The 21,926-nt window shown below is 37.0% G+C and overlaps 1 protein-coding gene across 1 annotated transcript; it reads left to right on the top strand.

The window, feature by feature from the left end:
- The first annotated feature begins 249 nt into the window (after positions 1–249).
- On the top strand, positions 250–17,600 carry LOC122119888 (vomeronasal type-2 receptor 116-like). Its single transcript, XM_042693948.1, has 6 exons — positions 250–449; positions 9,319–9,607; positions 10,480–11,268; positions 12,393–12,620; positions 13,679–13,802; positions 16,678–17,600. Exons 1-6 carry the CDS (start codon positions 250–252, stop codon positions 17,598–17,600), a joined length of 2,553 nt encoding a protein of 850 aa, XP_042549882.1.
- The last annotated feature ends 4,326 nt before the right edge of the window (positions 17,601–21,926 follow it).

Raw genomic sequence — 21,926 nt, 5'->3', positions numbered from 1 at the left:
CTGGTAAACATGTTTTCCAACTTTTCTTTATTTCCTGGTTGTTGGGCCTCAGATGCAGAACCACAGGGCTGGGAGTTTTCCACATTCCTACCAGGAAATGCTGAAGGTTGCAATGAAAGAAGCAAAGTAGCCATCCCTGTCAACAAAAAGCTACATATACACATAGACATAAATAAAATCTATATATCTGCACCGGATCCCACAGGCTTCACTTCCAGCCAGAATTCCTGCTTGGCAGATGCTTCAGTGATGTTCCCTTTGATTTTCATCCTCCTTCTTCTCCAGCTTCCACTCCTTGTCAGCTCCTTAGAAGGCACTGCCTGCTTTTCTAGAATGAAGCACAGGGCACACATAGATGGAGATGTGATGATTGCTGGGTTCTTCCCTCTCTACACTTTGGGAACAGATCGCAGAAACAGCGATGCTTCCCATGATGAAGCAAACAAAATGTAAGTAATACCTCCATAGTTTTGTTTCCAGTTATGCTTTTGTTTTCAGGATGGGGAATGCCTGAAGAACTCTGGAGCCTCACAACTCTTCCCCAAACTCTCATCAAGTGACTAGATGTACTATTGGTTTTATTTGGGGCTTTATTTATTTATATGATTCAAGGACGGCCATGGGCAATTTCCTTTGTCCCAGAATCGCTATTTGATTCCTATTGCAACAGAAGGTTATTGTCTATAGCAAATGGTTCCCACCTCTTTTCCAGTGCTGTGTGACAAGGATAGACTGTGAGGTGACTTGCCACATTTGGAGGCAGAGATGACAAGATCAGGAATTCTTTCACTGCTTTGGAATAGATTTGTATATATCCTAACCCTCCATGCCATTCCTAGATATTTGTCTTTCTTATGCACCTCTAGTTTTTCACATTCACCTTATTTTCTTTCCCTTGATACTGTAAATTATATTTGAGTGTCTTTATTAGTGCACTTACACAGACACATTGAATGTTAAGGTTGCAGCTGAAGGATGTTTCTCAGCTACTTACAGGTATGCAAGATCTGCTAGTGGAAATCAGAGAAGTCTGGCCTCATTATCCTATGATCCAGTTTCTAAAATTTATGTGTTACAAGTTAAAGATCATTATGTATCATTTATGAAGTCCTCTATACAGATAAATGCAGCATGGCAATAGGATGTCACTGGAAGGAATGAACTCAATGCCACACCAATAGATGTTATTTCAATGTTTTTCAATTGTGACTACAATGTAGGACTTGGGGTAACTATTTGTTTTCTTACTTTGTTTCTTTATTTCATGCCATGTACTTTGTAGTCACCCCCACTATTTGTGACCATTTATTATGTCTCATCACACATGCTGTTTCTCCTCCCATATCTATAATTTTCTGTTTCTCTTTTTATGTATTTTTCTTGCAAAAGAAAATATATGATTTATTCTTCTTTTTTCCAAAGAAAACTCATCTTCATATACAGAAGGCATATCCTATTTATTCCTGTGTTTTGGACATTCTGGATAATTCTATAAATTGGATAGTTGGTATAAAATGACATCCATGTTTACACATTCATCTGTATAGAAACCTGGGCTTGATACATTGGAGAGATAGCTAGAATTGATATATATGTGTCAAATATGAGCTCTTTTGTTAATATCCTGAGGTATCTTCATTGTTTCTTATTTGTACATATCTTCACCAAATTTGTTACTTTGTGTTTTGAAGATAGCTATTCTGGGTTACATGATAAGGTATTTCAGAATACCTATGGTTTGCATTGTGCTGATTGTTATAATGGTTTTATATGTTTCCTGTATGGATTTCTTATTTGTACTTTTTCATTTGAAAAAAGTCTTTCACTTCATGTGCCTGTTTCATGGTAGGATTAGTTTTTGTATTGGTGTTTAAATTTCAGTGTTGTTTTATACTATGATATTAAGCCCTAACAGATGAATAGCTAACAAAAGTTGATAACCATTTATTTGCCTGTGTCTTCATTAAATGTTTCTTTTGTTGTACTGAAAATTTAAAACTTTAAAATTTTTTTATTTTGGTGCTACTAATCTGCTTTAGACAAGATGTTTCTCCCCCTTGCTTGATATGTTTGCTCAAGGATGGTACTTCACCAATAGAGGCATAGCTGTAGTTTTACCTTATTGCTGGTTCATTTGAGATAAGTCTCAGAGTACTTTTGTGTCCAGGCTGGCTTTAAACTGTGATAACTTCAGACATGAGCCTCAATGCTTGACTGGATGAAAGATTTCAATTTTATAAAATCACATTTGTAAACTGTGCTGAGGATTGGATTCTTCCTCTTGTGAGTGAAAAAAATGATTACACCACTGTGTCCAATGCAGAACACAACTTTTGTTATTTTATGAAGTATTTGTGTCCTGTGCCTATATCTTGAATAATTTCCACTATGACTATACCTGTAATTTTCCAATTCTCAAGTTTCCTATTCAGAATTGTGATGAATTTTGACTTTTATCCTTTTGGAGAATATGAAAAGAAAGATCAGGCCTAAGTATTTGTCATATGGATACTCTGTTTTCACAGTTCCATATTTAATATGGGTGTCAACTTCCAGTAATGCAGGATTGGACAACGACTATAAGAGTAAGATGAATATAGTTAATTGAGAATATTTCTAGGTCTTCTATTACATTGATATATGTTTTTATGAAAGTGCAGTTTTTATGTTACTATGGCTCTCTACTATAATTGAAAGTAGGAGTCACACTAGTTTGACATAGGTCTTTTGCCTCTGGATAGCTTTGGCAAATTGTGGATTTTTTTGGTAGGAGTTATGGGATTGTCATTCTTGTTTCTGTACAGAAACATTAATACATTTTTATTGTAAAAATACTGTACAGAGGGGTTACATTTACATGAGCAAGGTAATGAGTACATTTCCTATCAAGCATTGTAACCTCCTCCTTTGTTTTTCCCCTGCCATCCTTTCCCTTCCACCTCCAAACTACACTCCCCTCCTCCCTTTCTCCACTACTCCCTGCTTAAATTGTAAAGTTCATTTTCAATATAATATCTTGTAAATCTCATTGCTACAATGAATCAACCTTTATCCTTATTTAAGCATTTTGTTTTTTTCCTTTCCCCTCTCCAAGCTAGAGAAGTGTATATACAAGATGCAGGGCACTGACGTCAAATAGAGTGAAAACAGGGGTTATACCATGGGGGAGGAACATACAATGAAACAAAAAAATCACGTTGTACATCATAAATACCTTAGGAACAATAGCAAAAAAGAAAAAAAAAAACACTTGTGTCCCTATCTTGGGGTTCATTTCGCTTACCATCATTTTATCTGCTCATATGTACATAGCTTTTGAACTTTTCTACTTGTCCCAGACATATACTAGTTATTGAAAATAAGGGAAACCATAGGACCTATGTTTCTTTGGTCGTGTCATACTTCACTTAATACAATTTTTTCCAAGTCTTTCCATTTCCTAACAAATGGGACAATGTCATTCTTTCTGATAGAATTCCATTGTGTATATATACCACATTTTCTTAATCCATTCATCTACTGAGAGGCATCTGGGTTGGTTATATCTTAGCTATGGAAATAATACTGCAATAAACATAGTTGTGCTGGTAGGTTGAGTATGGTCTTGTTTGTGTTCATGTGAGTAAATGCCCAAAAGTGGGATTGCTGGGACATAGGGGAGCTCTACGTGGAGTTTTTGAGGAACTCCATACTGCTTTCCAAAGTGGGTGAACGAGTTTACACTCCCACCAACAATGCAGTAGGGTTTCCTTTGGACCACATCCCCTCCAGCATCTGCTATTATTCAATTTATTGATTATAGCCATTCTAACTGGGGTGAGGTGGAATCTCAATGTTGTTTTGATTTGCATTTCTTTTATGGCTAGAGAAGTTGAGCATTTCTTCATGTTTCTATTGGCCATAATTATTTCCTTTTCAGAGAAGTTTCTCTTCAAGTGGTTAGCCCATTTATTTATCCAGCAGTTGTTTCTTTGAGGGTTTGAGAGGTTCTAATTACATTTTAGATATGAGACTCTTGTCCATTTTTTGGCTAGTGAAGATCTTCTCCCAATCTGTGGGCTTTCTTTTAATCTTGCTAGCTATGTCTTTTGCCATGCAGAAGCTCTAAAGTTTCATGCAATCCCATTTGTCAAATATTTCTTTGATTTATTGTGTTTCTGTGTCTTTATTAAGAAAATTTTGGCCAGTGCCAAGAAACCCTAGAGTTTCTCCTATTCCTTCCTGTAATGTTTTGACTGTTTCTGCTTTGATTCCAAGGTCCTTGAGATATTTGAAGTTGGTTCTGATGAAGGGTGATATATAAGGATCAAGCTTTAGTTTTCTACAGGTGTTTGAACAACTTTTCCAGCCCCATTTACTAAAGAGATTGTCTTTATTCCATTCTATTTTTTAGCTCCCTTATCGAAGAATAGGTGGCTATAGGTCTATGGGTTCATTTCCGGGTCTTCAGTTCTATTCCATTGTTCCTCAGGTTTGTTCTTGTGCCAGTGCCAAGCTGTTTTTATTACTATGGCTTTGTAGTAGTGTTTGAAATTTGGTATTGATATTCCTCCAGCACTGTTCTTTCTGCTAAGGATTGTTTTTCCTATTCAGGTTCTTTAATTGTTCCATATGAATTTGGGGGTAGCTTCTACTGTTTCCTTGAAGAATGAATTTGGGATATTTATAGGTATCTTATTGAATTTGTAGATAAGCTTTGGCAACATTGCCACTTTCACGATGTTAATCCTCCTAATCCAGGAGCTTGGGAGGTTTTCAACTTTCTAAGTTCTGCTTTAGTTTCCTTTTTCAGGTTTTTAAAGTTTTCATTGTAGAGGTACTTCACTTCTTTGGTTAAGTTAATTCCTAGGTATTTTAGTTTTTTGTGGGGCTGTTACAAAAGGAGTTGCTTTCTTGATTTCAGCCACGATCTTCTCATTGTTGGTATACAGAAAAGTCATTGATTTTTCAGGGTTAATTTTATACCCTGCTACCTTGCCAAAGTTTCAAATCAGCTTGAGTAATTTGGGAGTGGAGTTCATGGGATTCTTTAAATACAAGATCATGTCATCTGCAAAGAGGGAGGGTTTTACTTCATCTTTCTCTATTTGGATCTCCTTTATATTCGCATCTTTTCTTATTGCCATAGCTAGGCATTCTCATACTAAATTGAAGAATAGAGAGAGTGGACATCCTTGTCTCACTCCTGAGTTTAGAGGAAATAGATTAACTTTTCTCCATTAAGTTTAATGCTGGCTATAGGTTTGTATTGCACAGCTTTTATTATACTAAGGAATGTTCCTTGGATTCCTAATTTTTCCCAAGTTTTCATTACAAAGGGGTGTTGGATCTTCTCAAATGCTTTTTCTGCATCTATTGAGATAAACATGTAGTTCTTCTCCTTGCTCTTGTTGATGTGATGAATTATATTAATTGATTTGCATATATTGAACCAGCTATGCATCCCTGAAATGAATCTTGTTTGATTGTGGAGTACGAATTTTTTTGGTGAGTTGTTGAAGTCCATTGGCCAAAATTATGTTGAGAAATTTTGCATCAATGTTCATCAAAGTAATGGGTCTATAGTTCTCTTTCTTTGATGAGTCCCTGCCTGGTTTGGGGATGAGGGTCACGATGGCTTCATAAAAAGAGTTTGTAGGGACTTTTCATTTTTCAATATCATTCAAGAGTTAGAGGAGTATTTGGTGTGAGTTCTGATTTGAAGGCCTTGTAGAATTCAGCTGTAAATCCATCCATTCCTTCATTTTCTTTGGTGTGATTTCTCTTATTCCTGGTTCTACACAAGGTGTGTCTCTTGAAGGCAGCAGATAGAAGGATCTTGCATTTTGATCCAACTAGACAGTCTATGTGGCTTAAGTTGAGAATTAAGTCCATTAATATTGAGAGTTAGGACTGAGATGTGTTTGGTAATTCCTGCCAAGGTATCCACCTTCTTGGGGGCTATGCCAACTGGGTTCTTCCTATGATTATGGGATTCTCTGTTTGGGGGCTCTTTCTTAGCTTTTATTGTGGTCTTGTTGGTTTTCTATGTGTAGGACATCTTTAAGTATCTTTTGTAGGGCTGGTTTGGTGGAAATATATTGTTTCAGTTTTTCTTTGCTATGGAAGGTTATTACTTAACCTTCCATTATGAAGAAGAGTATTCTTGGTTGATAGCTGTTTGTCTTTAGGGCATGGCATATGAATTCCAGGCTCTTATTGCTTTAATTGTCTCTGCTGAGAAATCTGAAGTTATTCTAATTGGCTTCCATTTATAGGGGAAGCCTTGATAGCTTTAAGGATCTTTTCTTTGGTCTGAATTGATCCTGTGCAGATCAAAATGTGATGGTAGGATGTCCTGTTCTGGTCTGGTTGATGTTCTAAAAGCTTCTTGTATCTGAATAGTCCTATCTTTTTTGCATATTTGGGAAGTTCTCTGCTAGGATCTTCTTAAATAAAATTCCTAGACAATTAACTTCTGTCTCTAGGTGCTTCTCTACACCCATTAGTCTCAGATTAGGCTTTCTGATGGTGTCTTTTAAATGTTGACTAGGTCTATCATATTTCATGGATTTGTCTTAAATACTTCTCTGAAGTTTCTCTTTAATATCTATGCTGTCTCTAATCCCAGAGATTCGATTTTCCACATGGTCTAACCTATTGTCAAGACTTTTTACTTTGTTTTGTATTTCCTTTTCTTCTAATTGGCCAGCTTTGATTGCTTCAAATTCTTTGTTGGAGCTTTGTTTTACAACTTGAACGGACTTCTTTACTTCCTTAATTTGGTTTTTAGTGTTCATTCTTCTATCCCTAGTTCATTGGTTATGGTTTCATTGGATTCCCTTTCCTTCTGATGGGCTCCATTCAGCATTCCCTTTGTGGACTCCCTGGATTCCTTCATCTGTCTGTTTGTGGATTCCATGAAAGCCTTCATTAATCTTTGTGTATGCTCATCCCACTCATGAAATTCTTGTATTAAAATTTGATTAGCTTCCTCACACTCACAAAGTTCCTGTAGAAATCTTTGGTTAGCCTAATCATGCTCCTGAAATTCCTGTATCATTTTTTGAATAGACTCATAAAGCTCATGCTTTTCCCTCTCTTACTGACTCATTTTCCTATTACACTCACACAGAGTCCTTTTCAGGCTTTCAATCTTTTCATTCAGCATGTTTACCAATAGTGTTTGTAGAGCCTTTGGGGAAGTCTCCTCTGGATTATTCATTAACTGCTCTGTTGGCTGATTATCATGAGTGGCAGTTGAGATAGCTGGACTTGACATTTTTCTTGTGTTTTTCCAGCTTGTTCTGCCTATTTGGTATATATACTTGAAAATATAGTTGTGAAGTTGATAATACTTTTCTTCTTCTAAGAAATATGTATATAGTTAATAGCATATATAAAATGTTAGAACATTGTCAGATTATATTATCATTCATCATAAAGTTTTATACATCGTTGTCTTCTTTTCTTTGTCATTAACTTTTTTGCATTGAAAATTTTTCTTTCCTATTCCTTGTAGAAGATATCTAATAGTGATAAATTTCCTTAACCTTGATTGACAGGAAATATCTTGATCTCTGCTTCAGTGCTATGGGATATCTTTGCTAAATGCAGTACACATGGTGGATACTTGGTATCATACCAACAGTGCTGTAAAGATATCCTGCCCCTCTGTCCTGGTTTGGGCAGATTTTAATGAGAAGTCAGCTGTTAGGGAAACAGGGGCACACTTATGTACTATGATTTCCTTTTCATTTGCAGACTTGACAGGACTTGATCATAGGAGAGCTTGTCCAAGATGAGAGGGTGGACTGTTTGATTGACCTTGATCACCCTAAACTTGGTTTGCTTTGACTTGAAATCAGGTACTGGGTGCTGTACCTGAGCTATTTGCTCAAGGCTCGCACTCTACCACATGAGCCACAGCTCCACTTCCAGTGTTTTGCTAGTTACTTGGAGATAAGGATCATATGGGGTTTTCTACTATGGCTGGCTTTGAAGTTTGATCCTGGCATCTCAGCCTCCTGAGTAGTTAGGATTACACTCAGTGCTACCACTCTACCACTTGAGCCTCAGTTCCATTCTGGCATTTTCGTTGTTAAATGATGATATGAGTCTCTTGGCTTTACTGCCCCGGGCTTGCTTCCCTACTGTGATCCTCAAATCTCAGGCTTCTGAGTAGATAGAATTATAAGTGTGAGCCACTGGTGTCCACAGACACAATTGCCAATTTCTAATAACTTTTTCACACATTCTTTCTCTCTTTCACACATTCTGCTTGGCTTTTGCATTACTCTTCCACATAAGGGTTATTATTACTATGATTATTTTTAGCAATACTGGAGTTTGAACTCAGTCTCTTCATTCTTTCCCTAATCTTTTTGTGCTCAAAGATAGTGCTTTTATTAATTGATCTACAACTTCACTTCCAGTTTTCTTGTAGGTTAATTGGAGATAAGCATCTTACAGTCTTTCTGGCCAGGGCTGGTTTTTGGAGAGGGTAGAGATCTTTGACATTCTTACTCCCTGTACCCTTTCCTTTTCATTATCGCAATCTACATACATATCTTGTGAAGGAAGTACTCATCATCAAGGCATTTCCCAGCACTAAATTTCACCCTGCTGGCCTTGAAACAGGGATTTCAGACTAGGGCTTTATTTAATTACAACTCTCTTTCCATCCTCCAGTTTGGAGGCTCATCTCCTTGTGAGGAGTTTCTTGGAATGTAGTGGAGGAAAGTGATATGGGAAACCACTTTCTGCTGCATTTTTAAAGCATCTCATTTGCTTTGTTACACATATGAGATTTAGGCTGTTTTCTTGAGGCTTCAACTATTTTTTCTGGTAGCTAGTGCAGAAAGAGTTGTTTGATGTGTTGGTGCTGCAAGCAAAACCACAGGGCCTTCCTCATATGACCCCTTGCTCTACCTTTGAAAGTTGTATCAATCTTAAATTGATACATTATCTAAATTAGCATGGCCTCCAGATAGCCATATAACTTAAAGTGAGTGGCTTAAAAATCAAAGACTTATTTTTCACACATGTGGTGGTAGTTACCCCAACAATAAAACAAAAGAATATTTGGTGTCTCATGAAGACCCACTCCATGTTTAATAGAGCATATGCTTTTTTGGTGGGTTACCTATGAAAGACAGAAAAAATCAAGCTCTCTGGGATTATATATAGACATGATATTACTAATATCTCATAAAAGGTGCAATTTTTCAATATATTTAATTTGTAGAGGAACAAACATTGAATCCACCAAAGTCATTGCATTGATGTGAAGATAAGTTTTGGATTATTCTTGATCAATTTCTTATGTCTCCTGTGCAGGTTTGTTTTCAAGTGCTATCAGCTTGTCCTGGCTTTGGCTTTTGTTATTGAAGAAATCAACAACAACTCCAATCTTTTACACAACATGACTTTGGGATTTGATATCTATAATGCTGATTTCAGAGCTTGGTCTGCCTTTGAGAACTCTTTTATTTGGCTTTCTGGGCCAAGCAAGATCCCTAACTACACTTGCATAGGAGAAAGTAATTTTGTAGCAGTACTTGCAGGAACATCAGGAATGACATCTGTGCAGATTGGAACACTGCTGGAACTCTACAAATTTCCACAGGTGAAGTACAGAGGGAGGTGTAAGATGTCTCCTTTGATTCCATTTTGAGTTGCTATAAGAAAATGCTAGGAAAAGTCATAACATAAAGACGTATGCTTTTTTATAATGTCTAAAGTTAAGTACTCCAAAATACTGTGTTATCCAGCCTCTCATCGTTTAAATGAGAATAGAAAATGTTAGAGAAAACCATGGGATGACCATGAGCCTAAGGCTTGTGGAATAATTTTTTAGAAAGCAATCAGGAAGTGGGAAATGATTAAAATATGAAGTTATTGAGTGAACAAAGTTAAGCATAGAAAAGCAAAATGTTTTCTCTCATCTGTGGAAGTTGAATTTAAAATATAAACATGGAATACAAAATCAGTATAAGAAACTGTAAGTGGCGAGAAACACATATACATGATTAAATTAGCTAAATTATGGTATATAGAAAAGTGGATTTCCATGGTGTAACCACTCTGGACAGTTAACACTATGGAATTAAAGATTTAATATGTAAGGGGTATGATATTAAAAGGATTATGATGAAGGTTAAAAAAAGAGGAATAATGTGCAAGTATACTCATAGTATTCAAGTATATTTGGGCAAATGAAACAAGGAACAAGGAAATGAGTAATGTTGGTATAGAAGAGGCAAGAATAATAGCAACAATGGGATAATGATCAATAGGCATTATATACATAATTGACAAGCTCAGTTTAAAAATCATTGTATAATGATTTAAAAATAATTTTTACAATTTAATTAAAAATTTCAAAACCAAACTTTTCCTTCCACCTAACTCAACCTGTTGCTGAATATAAATCAAGACTTAGGTTGTGATGTATAGGAAATTTCTTACTTGTGAGCCTCCATTTTTCTTTCCCTTTAGCTTACCTTTGGGGCTTTTGATCCTGCCCTGAGTGACCATGTCAAGTTTCCTTCTCTCTATCAAATATCCCCAAAGGACACATTTCTAGCGATTGCCATGGTCTCCTTACTACTTCATTTCAGCTGGAACTGGGTAGGGCTATTGATCTCACAAGATGAGAATGGTTTATCGATCCTTTCAGAACTGAGAGAAGCAATGGACAAGAACAAAATCTGTGTAGCCTTTGAGCATATGATTTCTGACAGTACTCTGACACAAGTAATTAACCTCATAACAATTCAGAACCAGATCAATAAATCATCAGCAAATGTACTTATCATTTATGGTAAAAAGGAATACCTGTTAGACTTAATGGTATATCTTGGGCAATATTTAATAACAAGCAAAGTTTGGCTCTTGAACTCACAGTGTGATTTATCCATCGGAAGGAAGTATTTCATGTTAGGCTCATTCCATGTACCTCTCATTTTTTCATATCACCATGAAGACATAGCTGGATTCACAGATTTTATCAGGGAAGTCAACCCTTCCAAATATCCAGAAGACTTTTACCTTGCTAAGTTGTGGTTTTTCTCTTTTAATTGCTCCCATTTTGAGTCTGACTGTGTAATGTGGGAGAACTGTCCACATGCTGCCTCCTTGGAATGGTTGCCTGTGCAAATTTTTGACATGGCCATGTCTGAAGAGAGTTACAATATCTATAATGCTGTCTATGCTGTGGCATGGGCTCTCCATGAGATACTTCTTCTTCAAACAGAAGAGCCAGCAATGAGTAATGAGAGATGGAGGGTGCCTTCCCCTGCACAGGTAATACCTCCCCTTTTCAAATCTATACATGAAAACCAAAGTAAATTTTAATACATTCAAAACTTTTGCAAAAGACCCAAGAGGAATTGTACTTTTAAAAATATTTGTAAGGTTACTCCAAACCTCTCTTCACGTGCTCTTTGAGAAAAATAGCATTGGAAATTTGTGACATTTTCCCAAATATTGCTGTTACAAGTTACCACAATAACCTCACACTGAATGCTTTTACAATCAGTCTTTTCACTAGAAGCTTCTCAATAGCAAAGGATGATCTGTTCTTTAAGTACTTAATTATTCCAATGATTTTGTTTCTTAGAAAGTAACTTAAAGGATGGAGGGTTTGGAAAAGATGAAGTAGAATGATGAATGAGTAAATTGAGATAGCTTGTATTCACACATTGATTTTGGATATCACATAAAGATAGTAAAAAGAATCATGGACAATTTCCATATTTAACATGTTAAGAAATTAAATGAGCTGAGTGCCAATGACTCACTCCTCTAATCCTAGCTACTCAGGAGACTGAGATATTAGGATCACTGTTGGAAGCCAGTGTAGGCAGGAAAGTCTCTGAGACTATTATCTCAAATTCACAACCAGAAAACTAGAATTGGCTTTGTGACCCAAAGTGGTAGAATGGTAGCCTTCAGTGAACAAGCTGAGAGATAATACCTAGGCTCTGAGTGCAAGACCCATGATATATAGAAATAAAAATAAAAAATTAAATAAGTAAATGTACAAAAACAAATAACCTTGTTTATTCCACATTATATATCATCAATTTGCCAATAAAATTTCTGGGGTATTGATAGAATTATGAGTTCCACAAATCTTTTAGATAGCCAACTGAGAATTGTCTTAGTCATTGTTATGTAGAGGTGATTTCTCTTGAAAAAAAAATGCCTTGTAATAATCAGAATTCAGAAGCATGACCTTTTTAGTTCCCTCTACACATTCTTTAGTGAGACTTCATTTGATATCTTTGTTAATTTTGAATGATAAAGTAAGGAGTAAGGATTAAAGAAAATGAGAGGTTTGGTTGAATTCAGCATTTCTGTTTCAACTCTTGGATTCTCTTTACCATGACATGATGTATCTCTTGTAGCTGCACCCTTTTCTGAAGAACATCCAATTTTACAATCCTGCTGGAGACCAAGTGATTTTGAATGAGGAAAGGAAATTAGAGGCAGAGTATGATATTTTGAATATTTGGAACTTTCCAGAAGGTCTTGAACTCAAAGTGAAAATTGGGAAGTTTTCTCCATATGCTCCTCATGATCATCAACTGTCTGTATCTAAAGATATGATAGAGTGGGCCATAGGAACTACCGAGGTGGGTTCAAGATAACACAAATGATTAGAACTCATTGTAAGTAAGCAAAAAGGACTCCTATATCTTATGTCCCTTGTGCTCACTAATCATCCAGTATTGTACATTTAATGAGTTTTAACTTGAAATTGTCTGATTCACTTTAGATGGGACAGAAATGTACTAATAGAACATTTCTAAGTGCTCATTTATCATGAAATCTAGATGACATCTGTTATAATCATATTTTAGTATTAAAACAAAATACCTGAAAAAGCAATAATTTCATAAGGTTGAAAGGTTTATTTTGCTCCCTCAGTGCATGTTTCCATCCACCCTTAGTTGACCTGTTATTTAGGCATCCATGGTGAGAGGATTCACCTAAGGAGCCTGTACCAGAGGAACATTTTGATCTCAAACAAATGGAAAACAAATAGGAACATACGAGGGGCTTGGGGTCTACCATGGTATTAAAAGTTTCAATGAGTATTTTACTTCTTGTTTCTATATTTCCATATTTCACAAAGTAGTAGGAGAAAAGTTATGCTATAAGCCATGCACCAGTTGCTCATACCTGCCTGTAATCCTAGCTACTAAGGGAACTGAGATCTGAGGATCATGGTTCAAAGCCAGCTCTAGTAGGAAAGTCCATGAGATTCTTATCACCAATAAACAACCAGCAAACTGGAAGTGGCACTGTGGCTCAAGTGGTAAAGTGCTCTCTTTAAGCTGAAGAGCTGAAGTACAATGCCCAGGCCTAGAGTTCAAGACCCATGACTGACAAAAGAAAACCTCTATGAAGCCAAGGAAGTTTCTGGCAAGTGGCCAGAAATATCTTACCCTTAGGAGCCACCTCTTAAAGGTTCCACAGTTCTCAATAGTATCATGGGCTGAAGTTGAAAGCTATAGCACAAAAGCCTTTGTGGATTGTGTCAGAAAATCTAAAATAACATCCAATCAATTAATTGTCTCTAAGTATATAAAATAATTATACTTATGGTCAAATGTTTAGGAACACCTGTTCTTTTTGAATGTCATTTAATAGACTGAATATTTACCAACACATATCTGATTTTCCTCAGCCTCCTTACTCTGTTTGCAGTGAGAGTTGTGGTCCTGGATTCCGGAAATCCCCTCAGGTGGGAAAGGTTGTCTGTTGCTTTGACTGTGCACCTTGCGTAGAGAATGAGATTTCTAATGGGACAGGTAAGTCTCTGACTTCTTAAGAAATTCTCTAACTCATCCTAGTATTCCCTAATGTATCCAAGTCCAAGGAAAAAGTTTGTATTTGGATTACAGAACCAAAGTCTTCCATTTTTCAGTACTTAAATTGTAACAATTGATGATATTGCTATTTGAAATAATACACCTCATGGCCTTAAATTATGTATGAAATTAATTTTGCTATGACATTTTATACATGTTTATCTCAAGGAAACCCATTCTCCACTACTCAATAATGAATTTTTACATATTTTTATTGTGGTTCTCAAGTTGTTCTATAGAGAAATTACAGTTACTGTAATCAAGTAAAGAGTCCAACTGTAATCAAGTAAAGAGTCCAATTCTTTTTTTTAAATTTTATTTGTGACTGTACAGAGGAGTTACAGTTACATGGGCAGGATAATGCGTACATTTCTTGAGTCCAATTCTTTTTGAACCATGTTTCCCCTTCCCTGGCTCTCTTCCAGTTTTCCCTTCCTGTCCCCCACTGACAAGATGTACAGTTAAATTTCCACATAGTATTTAGTAAGTACCACTGTTGTATTTATTTTCCTTTGTTGTATTTGTCCTAACTTTTCTGTGCCCACCTTATCCTTCCAAATACAAACTAATAAGACAAAAAAAAAAAAACAACAGCAACTAAAAAGCATGTTTCCTTTTCTTGGAATTCATTTCATGCAACACTGTTTCCATTTTTTATTTATTTTTTGTCGGTCATGATGCCTAAACTCTGGGCTTGAGCGCTGTTCCTCAGCTCTTCAGCTGAAGGCTAGCATTCTACTACTTCAGCCATAACTCCACTTCTAGCTTTTTCTGCTTATGTGGTGCTGAGGAATCAAACCCAGAGTCTTATGCATGCGATGCAAGCACTCTAACATTGAGCCACCTTCCAGCCCACAACATTGTTTCCTATGAACATTTACACCTAGCTATGAGCCTTTTCAACCACTCCTATGCATATACTCCTTTGGCCTCAGTGAATATCTAGAGTCCATTTAGCTTGAGGTTAAGTATGAATACCTATTAAAGACAGACTCTCCATTATCTTCCAAATTACATTTATGCCACAAAGAACACATAAATCTTGCATATCTTTTTTATGTATGCAGACTGGTCTTGCTATAGAGAAAGTTCTTAGAAAGCTGAATTGGGTCTTGTTTGTGATCATTTGGGTAAATGCCCAAAAGTGGGATTGCTGGGTCATAGGGGAGCTCTATGTGGAGTCCATACTACTTTCCAAAATGGTTGAACAAGGTTACACTCCCACCAATAATGCAGTAGGGTTCCCTTCTGTCCACATCCCCTCCAGCATCTGAAGTTATTAGCGATCTTGATTATAGCCTTTCTAACTGAAGCTACCAGCACGACTGTGTTTATTGCAGCATTATTAACCATAGCTAAGATATGGAACCAACCCAGATTCCTCTTAGGAGATGAAAGGATCAAGAATATGTGGCATATATACACAATGGAATTCTATGCCTCCATCAGAAAGAATGACATTGCCCCATTTGTTAGGAAATGGAAAGACGAAAAAAATTATATCAAGTGAAGTAAGCCAGGTGCAAACAGACATAGGTCCCATGGTTTCCCTTATCTGCAATAACTAATATATGTCTGAGACAAGCAGAAACGGTCAGGTAAGTTGATATTAGGCAAAATGAACCTCAAGATAAGGACTCAAATGTTTTTTTTTTCTTTCTTGCTATTGTTTCTAACATATTTAAAAGATATTTCTTTGTTACTTTGTATGTCCCTCCCCCGTGGTATAACCCCTGTTTTCACTGTATTTGATGTTGGTATAATTTGCGGAGGGGAAGGGAAAAAAACTAATTGTTTAAATAGGGATACAGGTGGACCCTTTGCAACACTGAGATGTACAACACGTTATGTCGAAAAACGAACTTTACAATTTTGGTGCGGGTGGGAGGATGAAGGAGATTGGGGGGGAATGGGGGATGGGGGGATGGGAAGACACGGGGCGGGGTGGAGATGGGAAGTGATGGGAAAGGGAAGCAAAGGAGGAGGCAACAATGCTTGATAAGAACTGTACTCATTACCTTGCCCATGTAATTGTAACCCCTCTGTACGGTATTTTCACTATAAAAAAACTATAAAAAATTAAAAAACATAAAAAAGAGAGCTGAGTTGGGTTTAAGTATTAGACACAAGTGTTCTGTAGAGCATGAATTTAAAGCTGAGAGAGCCTTGATTCTCTGTTACCACTATCTCACAGGTAGAAAGAGACACAAATAGAGTGTGATGAATAAAAGAATGTAACACTGCCTTCTTTTAAAATTTCAAACAAACACAAACAGCAATGTAAGCTATATTATTCACAAATTTGAATACCAGTAGCAGAATCATGCACACAGTGCTGAGAGCTCATATAATAGCTCATGAAAAGTCAGGAAATTACTTTTAGTACATTTGAAGTATGTAAAATGACCTATTTCCTATATGCGTTGAAGTCAGTCTTAGAAAAAAGAGAATGTCTTCTGAATTCATTACTCTTACTTTCAGGTATTTTGCCCCAATTTTAGAATGCTAATATAATAGATGTTTCAAAGATTTTATGATAAGTGAAATTTTAGAAATGTACGATTACCATGTTTCTTTCCTATCTAAGAGTCAGTGAGTAAGACAAGAGAATGAAAAAGCAAATAATGAGGATGAGGTTGATGCTATGGGATAGAAAAGGTGCAAAAGACCAGTACCAGGCATTTTTATATTACTTGGTAATGGGTTATAATAAGTAGTAACATGCTAGAGACCCTTCTAAGAGGGGACTTACCAATTTCAATTGAGAAAAAGGAAGTACCAAAGCAAGACAAATGTAACTCCCTTTTCTTACCAGATATGGAGCAGTGTATAAAGTGTCCAGATGATGAGTATCCCAACACAGAGAGAAACCAGTGCCTCCCCAAAGCTGCAAGTTTCCTGACTCATGAAGAACCCTTGGGAATGGCCCTGGACTGTGTGGCTCTCTGTTTCTCCAAACTCACTGCTGCTATTCTTGGGGTCTTTGTTAAGTATCAGGACACCCCCATTGTGAAAGCCAACAACCTGTCTCTCAGTTATATCCTGCTCATCTCCCTCATATTCTGTTTCCTCTGTTCCTTGCTCTTTATTGGCCATCCTAACACAATCACTTGCATCCTGCAGCAGACCATATTTGGGCTTGTCTTCACTGTGGCTGTTTCCACAGTGTTGGCTAAAACTGTGACTGTGGTTCTGGCCTTCAGAGCCACTTCTCCAGGGAGAAGGATTAGGTGGCTGCTGGTATCAGGGGCTCCTAACTTCATCATTCCCATCTGCACCCTCATCCAGGTGACTCTCTGTGGATTCTGGCTGGGAACCTCTCCTCCCTTTGTGGACACTGATGCACACACTGAACATGGCTACATCATCATCCTGTGCAACAAGGGCTCCCTCACCGCTTTCTACTGTGTCCTGGGATATCTGGGCTCCCTGGCCCTGGCCAGCTTCACTGTGGCTTTTCTGGCCAGGAATCTGCCTGACACCTTCAATGAAGCCAAGTTCCTGACCTTCAGCATGCTGGTGTTCTGCAGTGTGTGGCTCACCTTCCTTCCTGTCTACCACAGTGCCAAGGGGAAGGTCATGGTGGCTGTGGAGGTCTTCTGCATCTTGGCCTCCAGTGCAGGGCTTCTGTGTTGCATCTTTGTCCCCAAGTGCTACATCATCTTGAGAAGACCAGATAGAAATTCTCTGCATGGCTTCAAGGACAAAATACATACTCAGAGAAAGAAGCCTTCTTAAGATATAACTCATGTGTTTGATTAAATGCATAGAAGGTTTAAACTACAGTCCATTTCCCATCTTGTATTATTTTATATTGTGAGAATTACTTCAACAAGCAATGTAGATCTTACTGGTTCCTCTAGCAGTAGTATAGTTACTAATTTTAGCCATAGCTGCCTAATTTTGAATTTTATTCAGCTTGTTTTTGGTTTCTGTCTGCACTTAACCCTATCATTCCTAATTTCAAGTATATTTTTATAGCTGTCAATCTTCTCCATTTGCTTTTGAAGTCACTTTTGTATATTTAGTATACTATTCCTTGTCTTTATATCAGTATTGTTTAGTCCTCTAATAAATTTCAATAGATTTTCCTTTTAATTAAGTTCCATGATATGTGTGTGTGTGTGTGTGTGTGTGTGTGTGTGTGTGTGTGTGTGTGTGTGTGTGTGTTAGTCCTGGGGCTTGAACTTGGCCTACATACTGACCATTTCTTTCTTTTTTTTTTTTTTTGGTTGGTTTTAGGTCTTGAACTGTTCCTGGGTGCTGTCCTTGAGCTCTTCAAGTTCAAGGTGAACACTGTACCACTTGAGCCATTGTGCCACTTCTGGTTTTCTCTTAGTTAATTGGAGAAAAATATCACACAGACTTTCCTGCCTGGGCTGGCTTTGAACTGTGATCCTGAAATCTCAGCCTCCTGAGTACAGTCATGAACCACTGGTGCCCAGTTGACCATTTCTTAAATTATGTGATATGCCCACTTTCAAATTACACAAAACCTTTTATCCATAAGGCAAAACACAAAATATTTTTTCAGACTGACACTTCTCAGCCTTCCTCCACTGGAACAAATTGTACTGTCTGGACCAACTACTTGAAGGCCAAACTAAATGGTTCTCATGTTTATTTCAAGTGTTGTAACAAACCTGGAAAAGTAACTGTCATTACAGAACTCTGACTTCCAAGCTTTCTGTTTAGAAGTTTCATGGAGCTAACAAACATTCTTCCAATAAAGTTACAGGATACCTCCCAATACACTTTCAAAGTTTTTAATTTTTGCCTTAAAAATGAGAGGGTCATTAGAAACAAAATACTCTGAAACTGGGTTAATAAAATAAAACAAATGAAAAACAACAAAAAGGTCTCTTCTTGCAGAGCTGTGAATGTTTTTTTTAGATTTTTTAAACTTTACTCTTAAGTATCTGTTCCAACCAAACGTTCCTCCTGTTCCTGTATAATGTCATTAAGATTTCTTTTATTATTATTATTATTATTATTGTAAAAATACCATTCAGAGGGGGTACAATTACATGGGTGATATAGTGAGTACATTTCTTATCAAGCATTGTTGCCTCCTCCTTTGTTTCCCCATACCATCCCTTCCCCTCTCCACCCCACCTATAGGTCCCATGGTTTCCCTTATTTGCAATAACTAGTATATGTCTGAGACAAACAGAAACTGTCAGACAAGTTGATGTTAAGCGAAATGAACCCGAAGATAAGGATTTAATTTTTTTTCTTTCTTGCGATTGTTTCCAACATATTTATAAGATGATTTCTTTGTTGCTTTGTATGTACCTCCCCCATGGTATAACCCCTGCTTTCACTGTATTTGATGCTGATATAATTTGTGGAGGGGAAGGGAAAAAATAAACTGTTTAAGTAGGGTTACAGGTGGACCCATTACACCAATGAGATGTACAAGACGTTATGTCGAAAAATGAAGTTTACAAATTTGGCGGGGTGGGGGTGGGGGGTTGGGAGGGGTGGTACAGAGCTGTGAATGTTGACTTACCTTAATTACAAGGAATGTCATTTCCTGGACTGGAAGATAATCTCTCCACACTTTGTCATCTAATACAATTTTTAAAAAAGGAAGCCTAATTTGGGCACCAGTGGCTCCTGACTATTATCCTAGATAATCGAGAGAATTTTATCTGAAGATTGCAGTTTGAAGTCAGCCCAGTGAGGAAAAATCTATGAGATTCTTATCTCCAATAAGTTTCTCAGAAAAAGCTGGAAGTGACAGTATGGTTCAAGTGGTGGTGTGCTAGCCATGAGCACCCAGACCCTCAGTTCTAAGCCTTAAGATAGGCAAAAAAAAGACCTGGAAATACTGAGGAAAGTTAACAGGTCAGAGAGTACAGTTTTTCTCTTCCCCCTCCAACCCTATTCACTTATACATGTGTCACTCTATTTCCAAGACTTTGGGCAGTCATTGGGAGCATTAAGAAATGGTGTGTGCAGGGGCTGGGAAGGTGGCTCAGTGGTAGAGTGCTTGCCTTGCATGCATGAGGCCCTGGGTTCGTTTCCTCAGCACCACATATGCAAAAAGAAAAAAAAGCCGAAAGTGGGGCTGTGGCTCAAGTGGTAGAGCGCTAGCCTTGAGCTGAAGAGCTGAGAGACAGCACCCAGGCCCAGAATTCAGGCCCCACAACTGGACGAAAAAAAAAAAAAAGAAATGGTGTGTGCAGAGAATCTACAAGTTACACATCTGACAAGTGATTGAAAATAGGATGTAATCATGCTCTTAAAACTCAACTCCTAAAGAATGAACACCCAATTAATCTACTGGCAAAGGAACTTAAATGACTTTTTTTCAAAACAAGAATACAATGGCCAATAAATACATGAAGAATTGGTCATTTCCCTGGACATGAAAGAAATATAAGCCAAAATGCATTGAATTTTATCTCACTCCATACAGAATTTCCATCACAAAGAACACAAATAGCATATGTTTGTCAGGAAAAGGAAACACTTATACACTGTTTTGGGAATATAAATTCCTACAGCTGGTGTGGAGATCACTACAGAGGTTCCTTTTAAAAGTAAAATTAGGGCTAGGAAGGTGGCTCAGTGGTAAAGTGCTTGCTTTCCATATATGAGGCTCTGGGTTCAATTCTTCAGCACTACATAAGCAGAAAAAGCCAGAAGTGGTGCTGTGGCTCAAGTGATAGAGCCCTAGCCTTGAGCTGAAGAGCGGAGGGACAGCACTGAAGCCCAGAGTTCAGGCCCCACGACCAACCCCCCCCCCAAATAAACCTAAATTACACTAAAATTAGGTCTGTGATATTATCTAGAGAAAACAGTGTTGATACTTCCAACGAATATAAGTCAAGATATAATAGACATGCTTGCACACTAGTGTTTACTGTGGTACTCTTCACAATGGGCAACCTATGGAAATAGATCAGCTATCTGCTGAAAGATTAATGTTAGAAAATGTGGTTTATACACAGAACAGTGTATTCTTTACACAAAAGCACAAATCCAATATGCTTGGTTGCAAGCTAATGGTAGCACTAAAATCATTATTTTAAGTAGTACAGTTTCAGAAAGACAAATGTCAACATGTTTTTTTCTCGTATATATGGAACTTGGAAGGATGAACATACAGAAATATTTACTGTGAATACACAACCAGACACATATTAAAAAGTGTATAATTTTAAGATTGAAGAGCTTATGGGGAAGGAAGATGGAAAAGGGAATATAAAAGGATAAATTTATCAAAGTACAATATATATTTATATGAATTTGGCTTTGCTACATTTACTGAAAGTTGCTTGAAAAATAAAGTAGAGGAGATGAGGAAAGAGAACAAACCTATAAGGGTGAAGTTAGATTAAACTATAACCTCCTTGGGCCCCAATAATCATACTGAATCATTTTTTAAACATAACTTGCATACTTAAGGTGATTGAATAAATCAAGTACAATTCAGGAGCCGTCCATTTGTGGACACTGGTTTATGGGGGAGTCTGAATTGAGATGGTAACAAAGGCTCAACTTGTATTTAATGTATGGATGAAACTATCTGATATAGATGTATTAAAGTAGAGCAATGAAAACCTGTTGCTATTGTTTTAAGAAAGTGGAAAGTGGATGAGAGTCATACAGAGGGTGTGAATCTTATCAGAGAAACATATGCATACAGAAATATCCAAATGTAAAACTCTTTTAATATATATATATTGTTTATTGTAAAGATACTGTACAGAAGGGTTACAGTTACAGGACTAAAGTAATGAATACATTTGCTATCGATCATTATTACCCCTCCTTTGTTTTTCCCTTACTACCCCATCTTCCTCACCTCCACAAACCCTCCCTCCTGCCCAAGTTATAAAGTTTATTTTCATTTTCAACATAGTGTCTTGTACATCTCCTTGTTACAATGGGTCAACCTGTATCCTTATATCAGCATTTTTTCCCAAATGTAACATTCTTGTACAAATAATAGGTGCTGTTAAATGCATTAAGTAAACACTAAAAATCATATAAATGTAGTAAATATTAAAAATTATATTAATAGTGATCTGAATAGAAGTGTATTTTCAGAGC

This window comes from Dipodomys spectabilis, unplaced genomic scaffold (genome assembly GCF_019054845.1).
Source record: "Dipodomys spectabilis isolate Male_0828 unplaced genomic scaffold, ASM1905484v1 ptg000173l, whole genome shotgun sequence".
Lineage (NCBI taxonomy): Eukaryota > Metazoa > Chordata > Mammalia > Rodentia > Heteromyidae > Dipodomys > Dipodomys spectabilis.
Note: the sequence above shows the minus strand (reverse complement) of the source record. Positions and strands in the feature narration are given on the sequence as shown.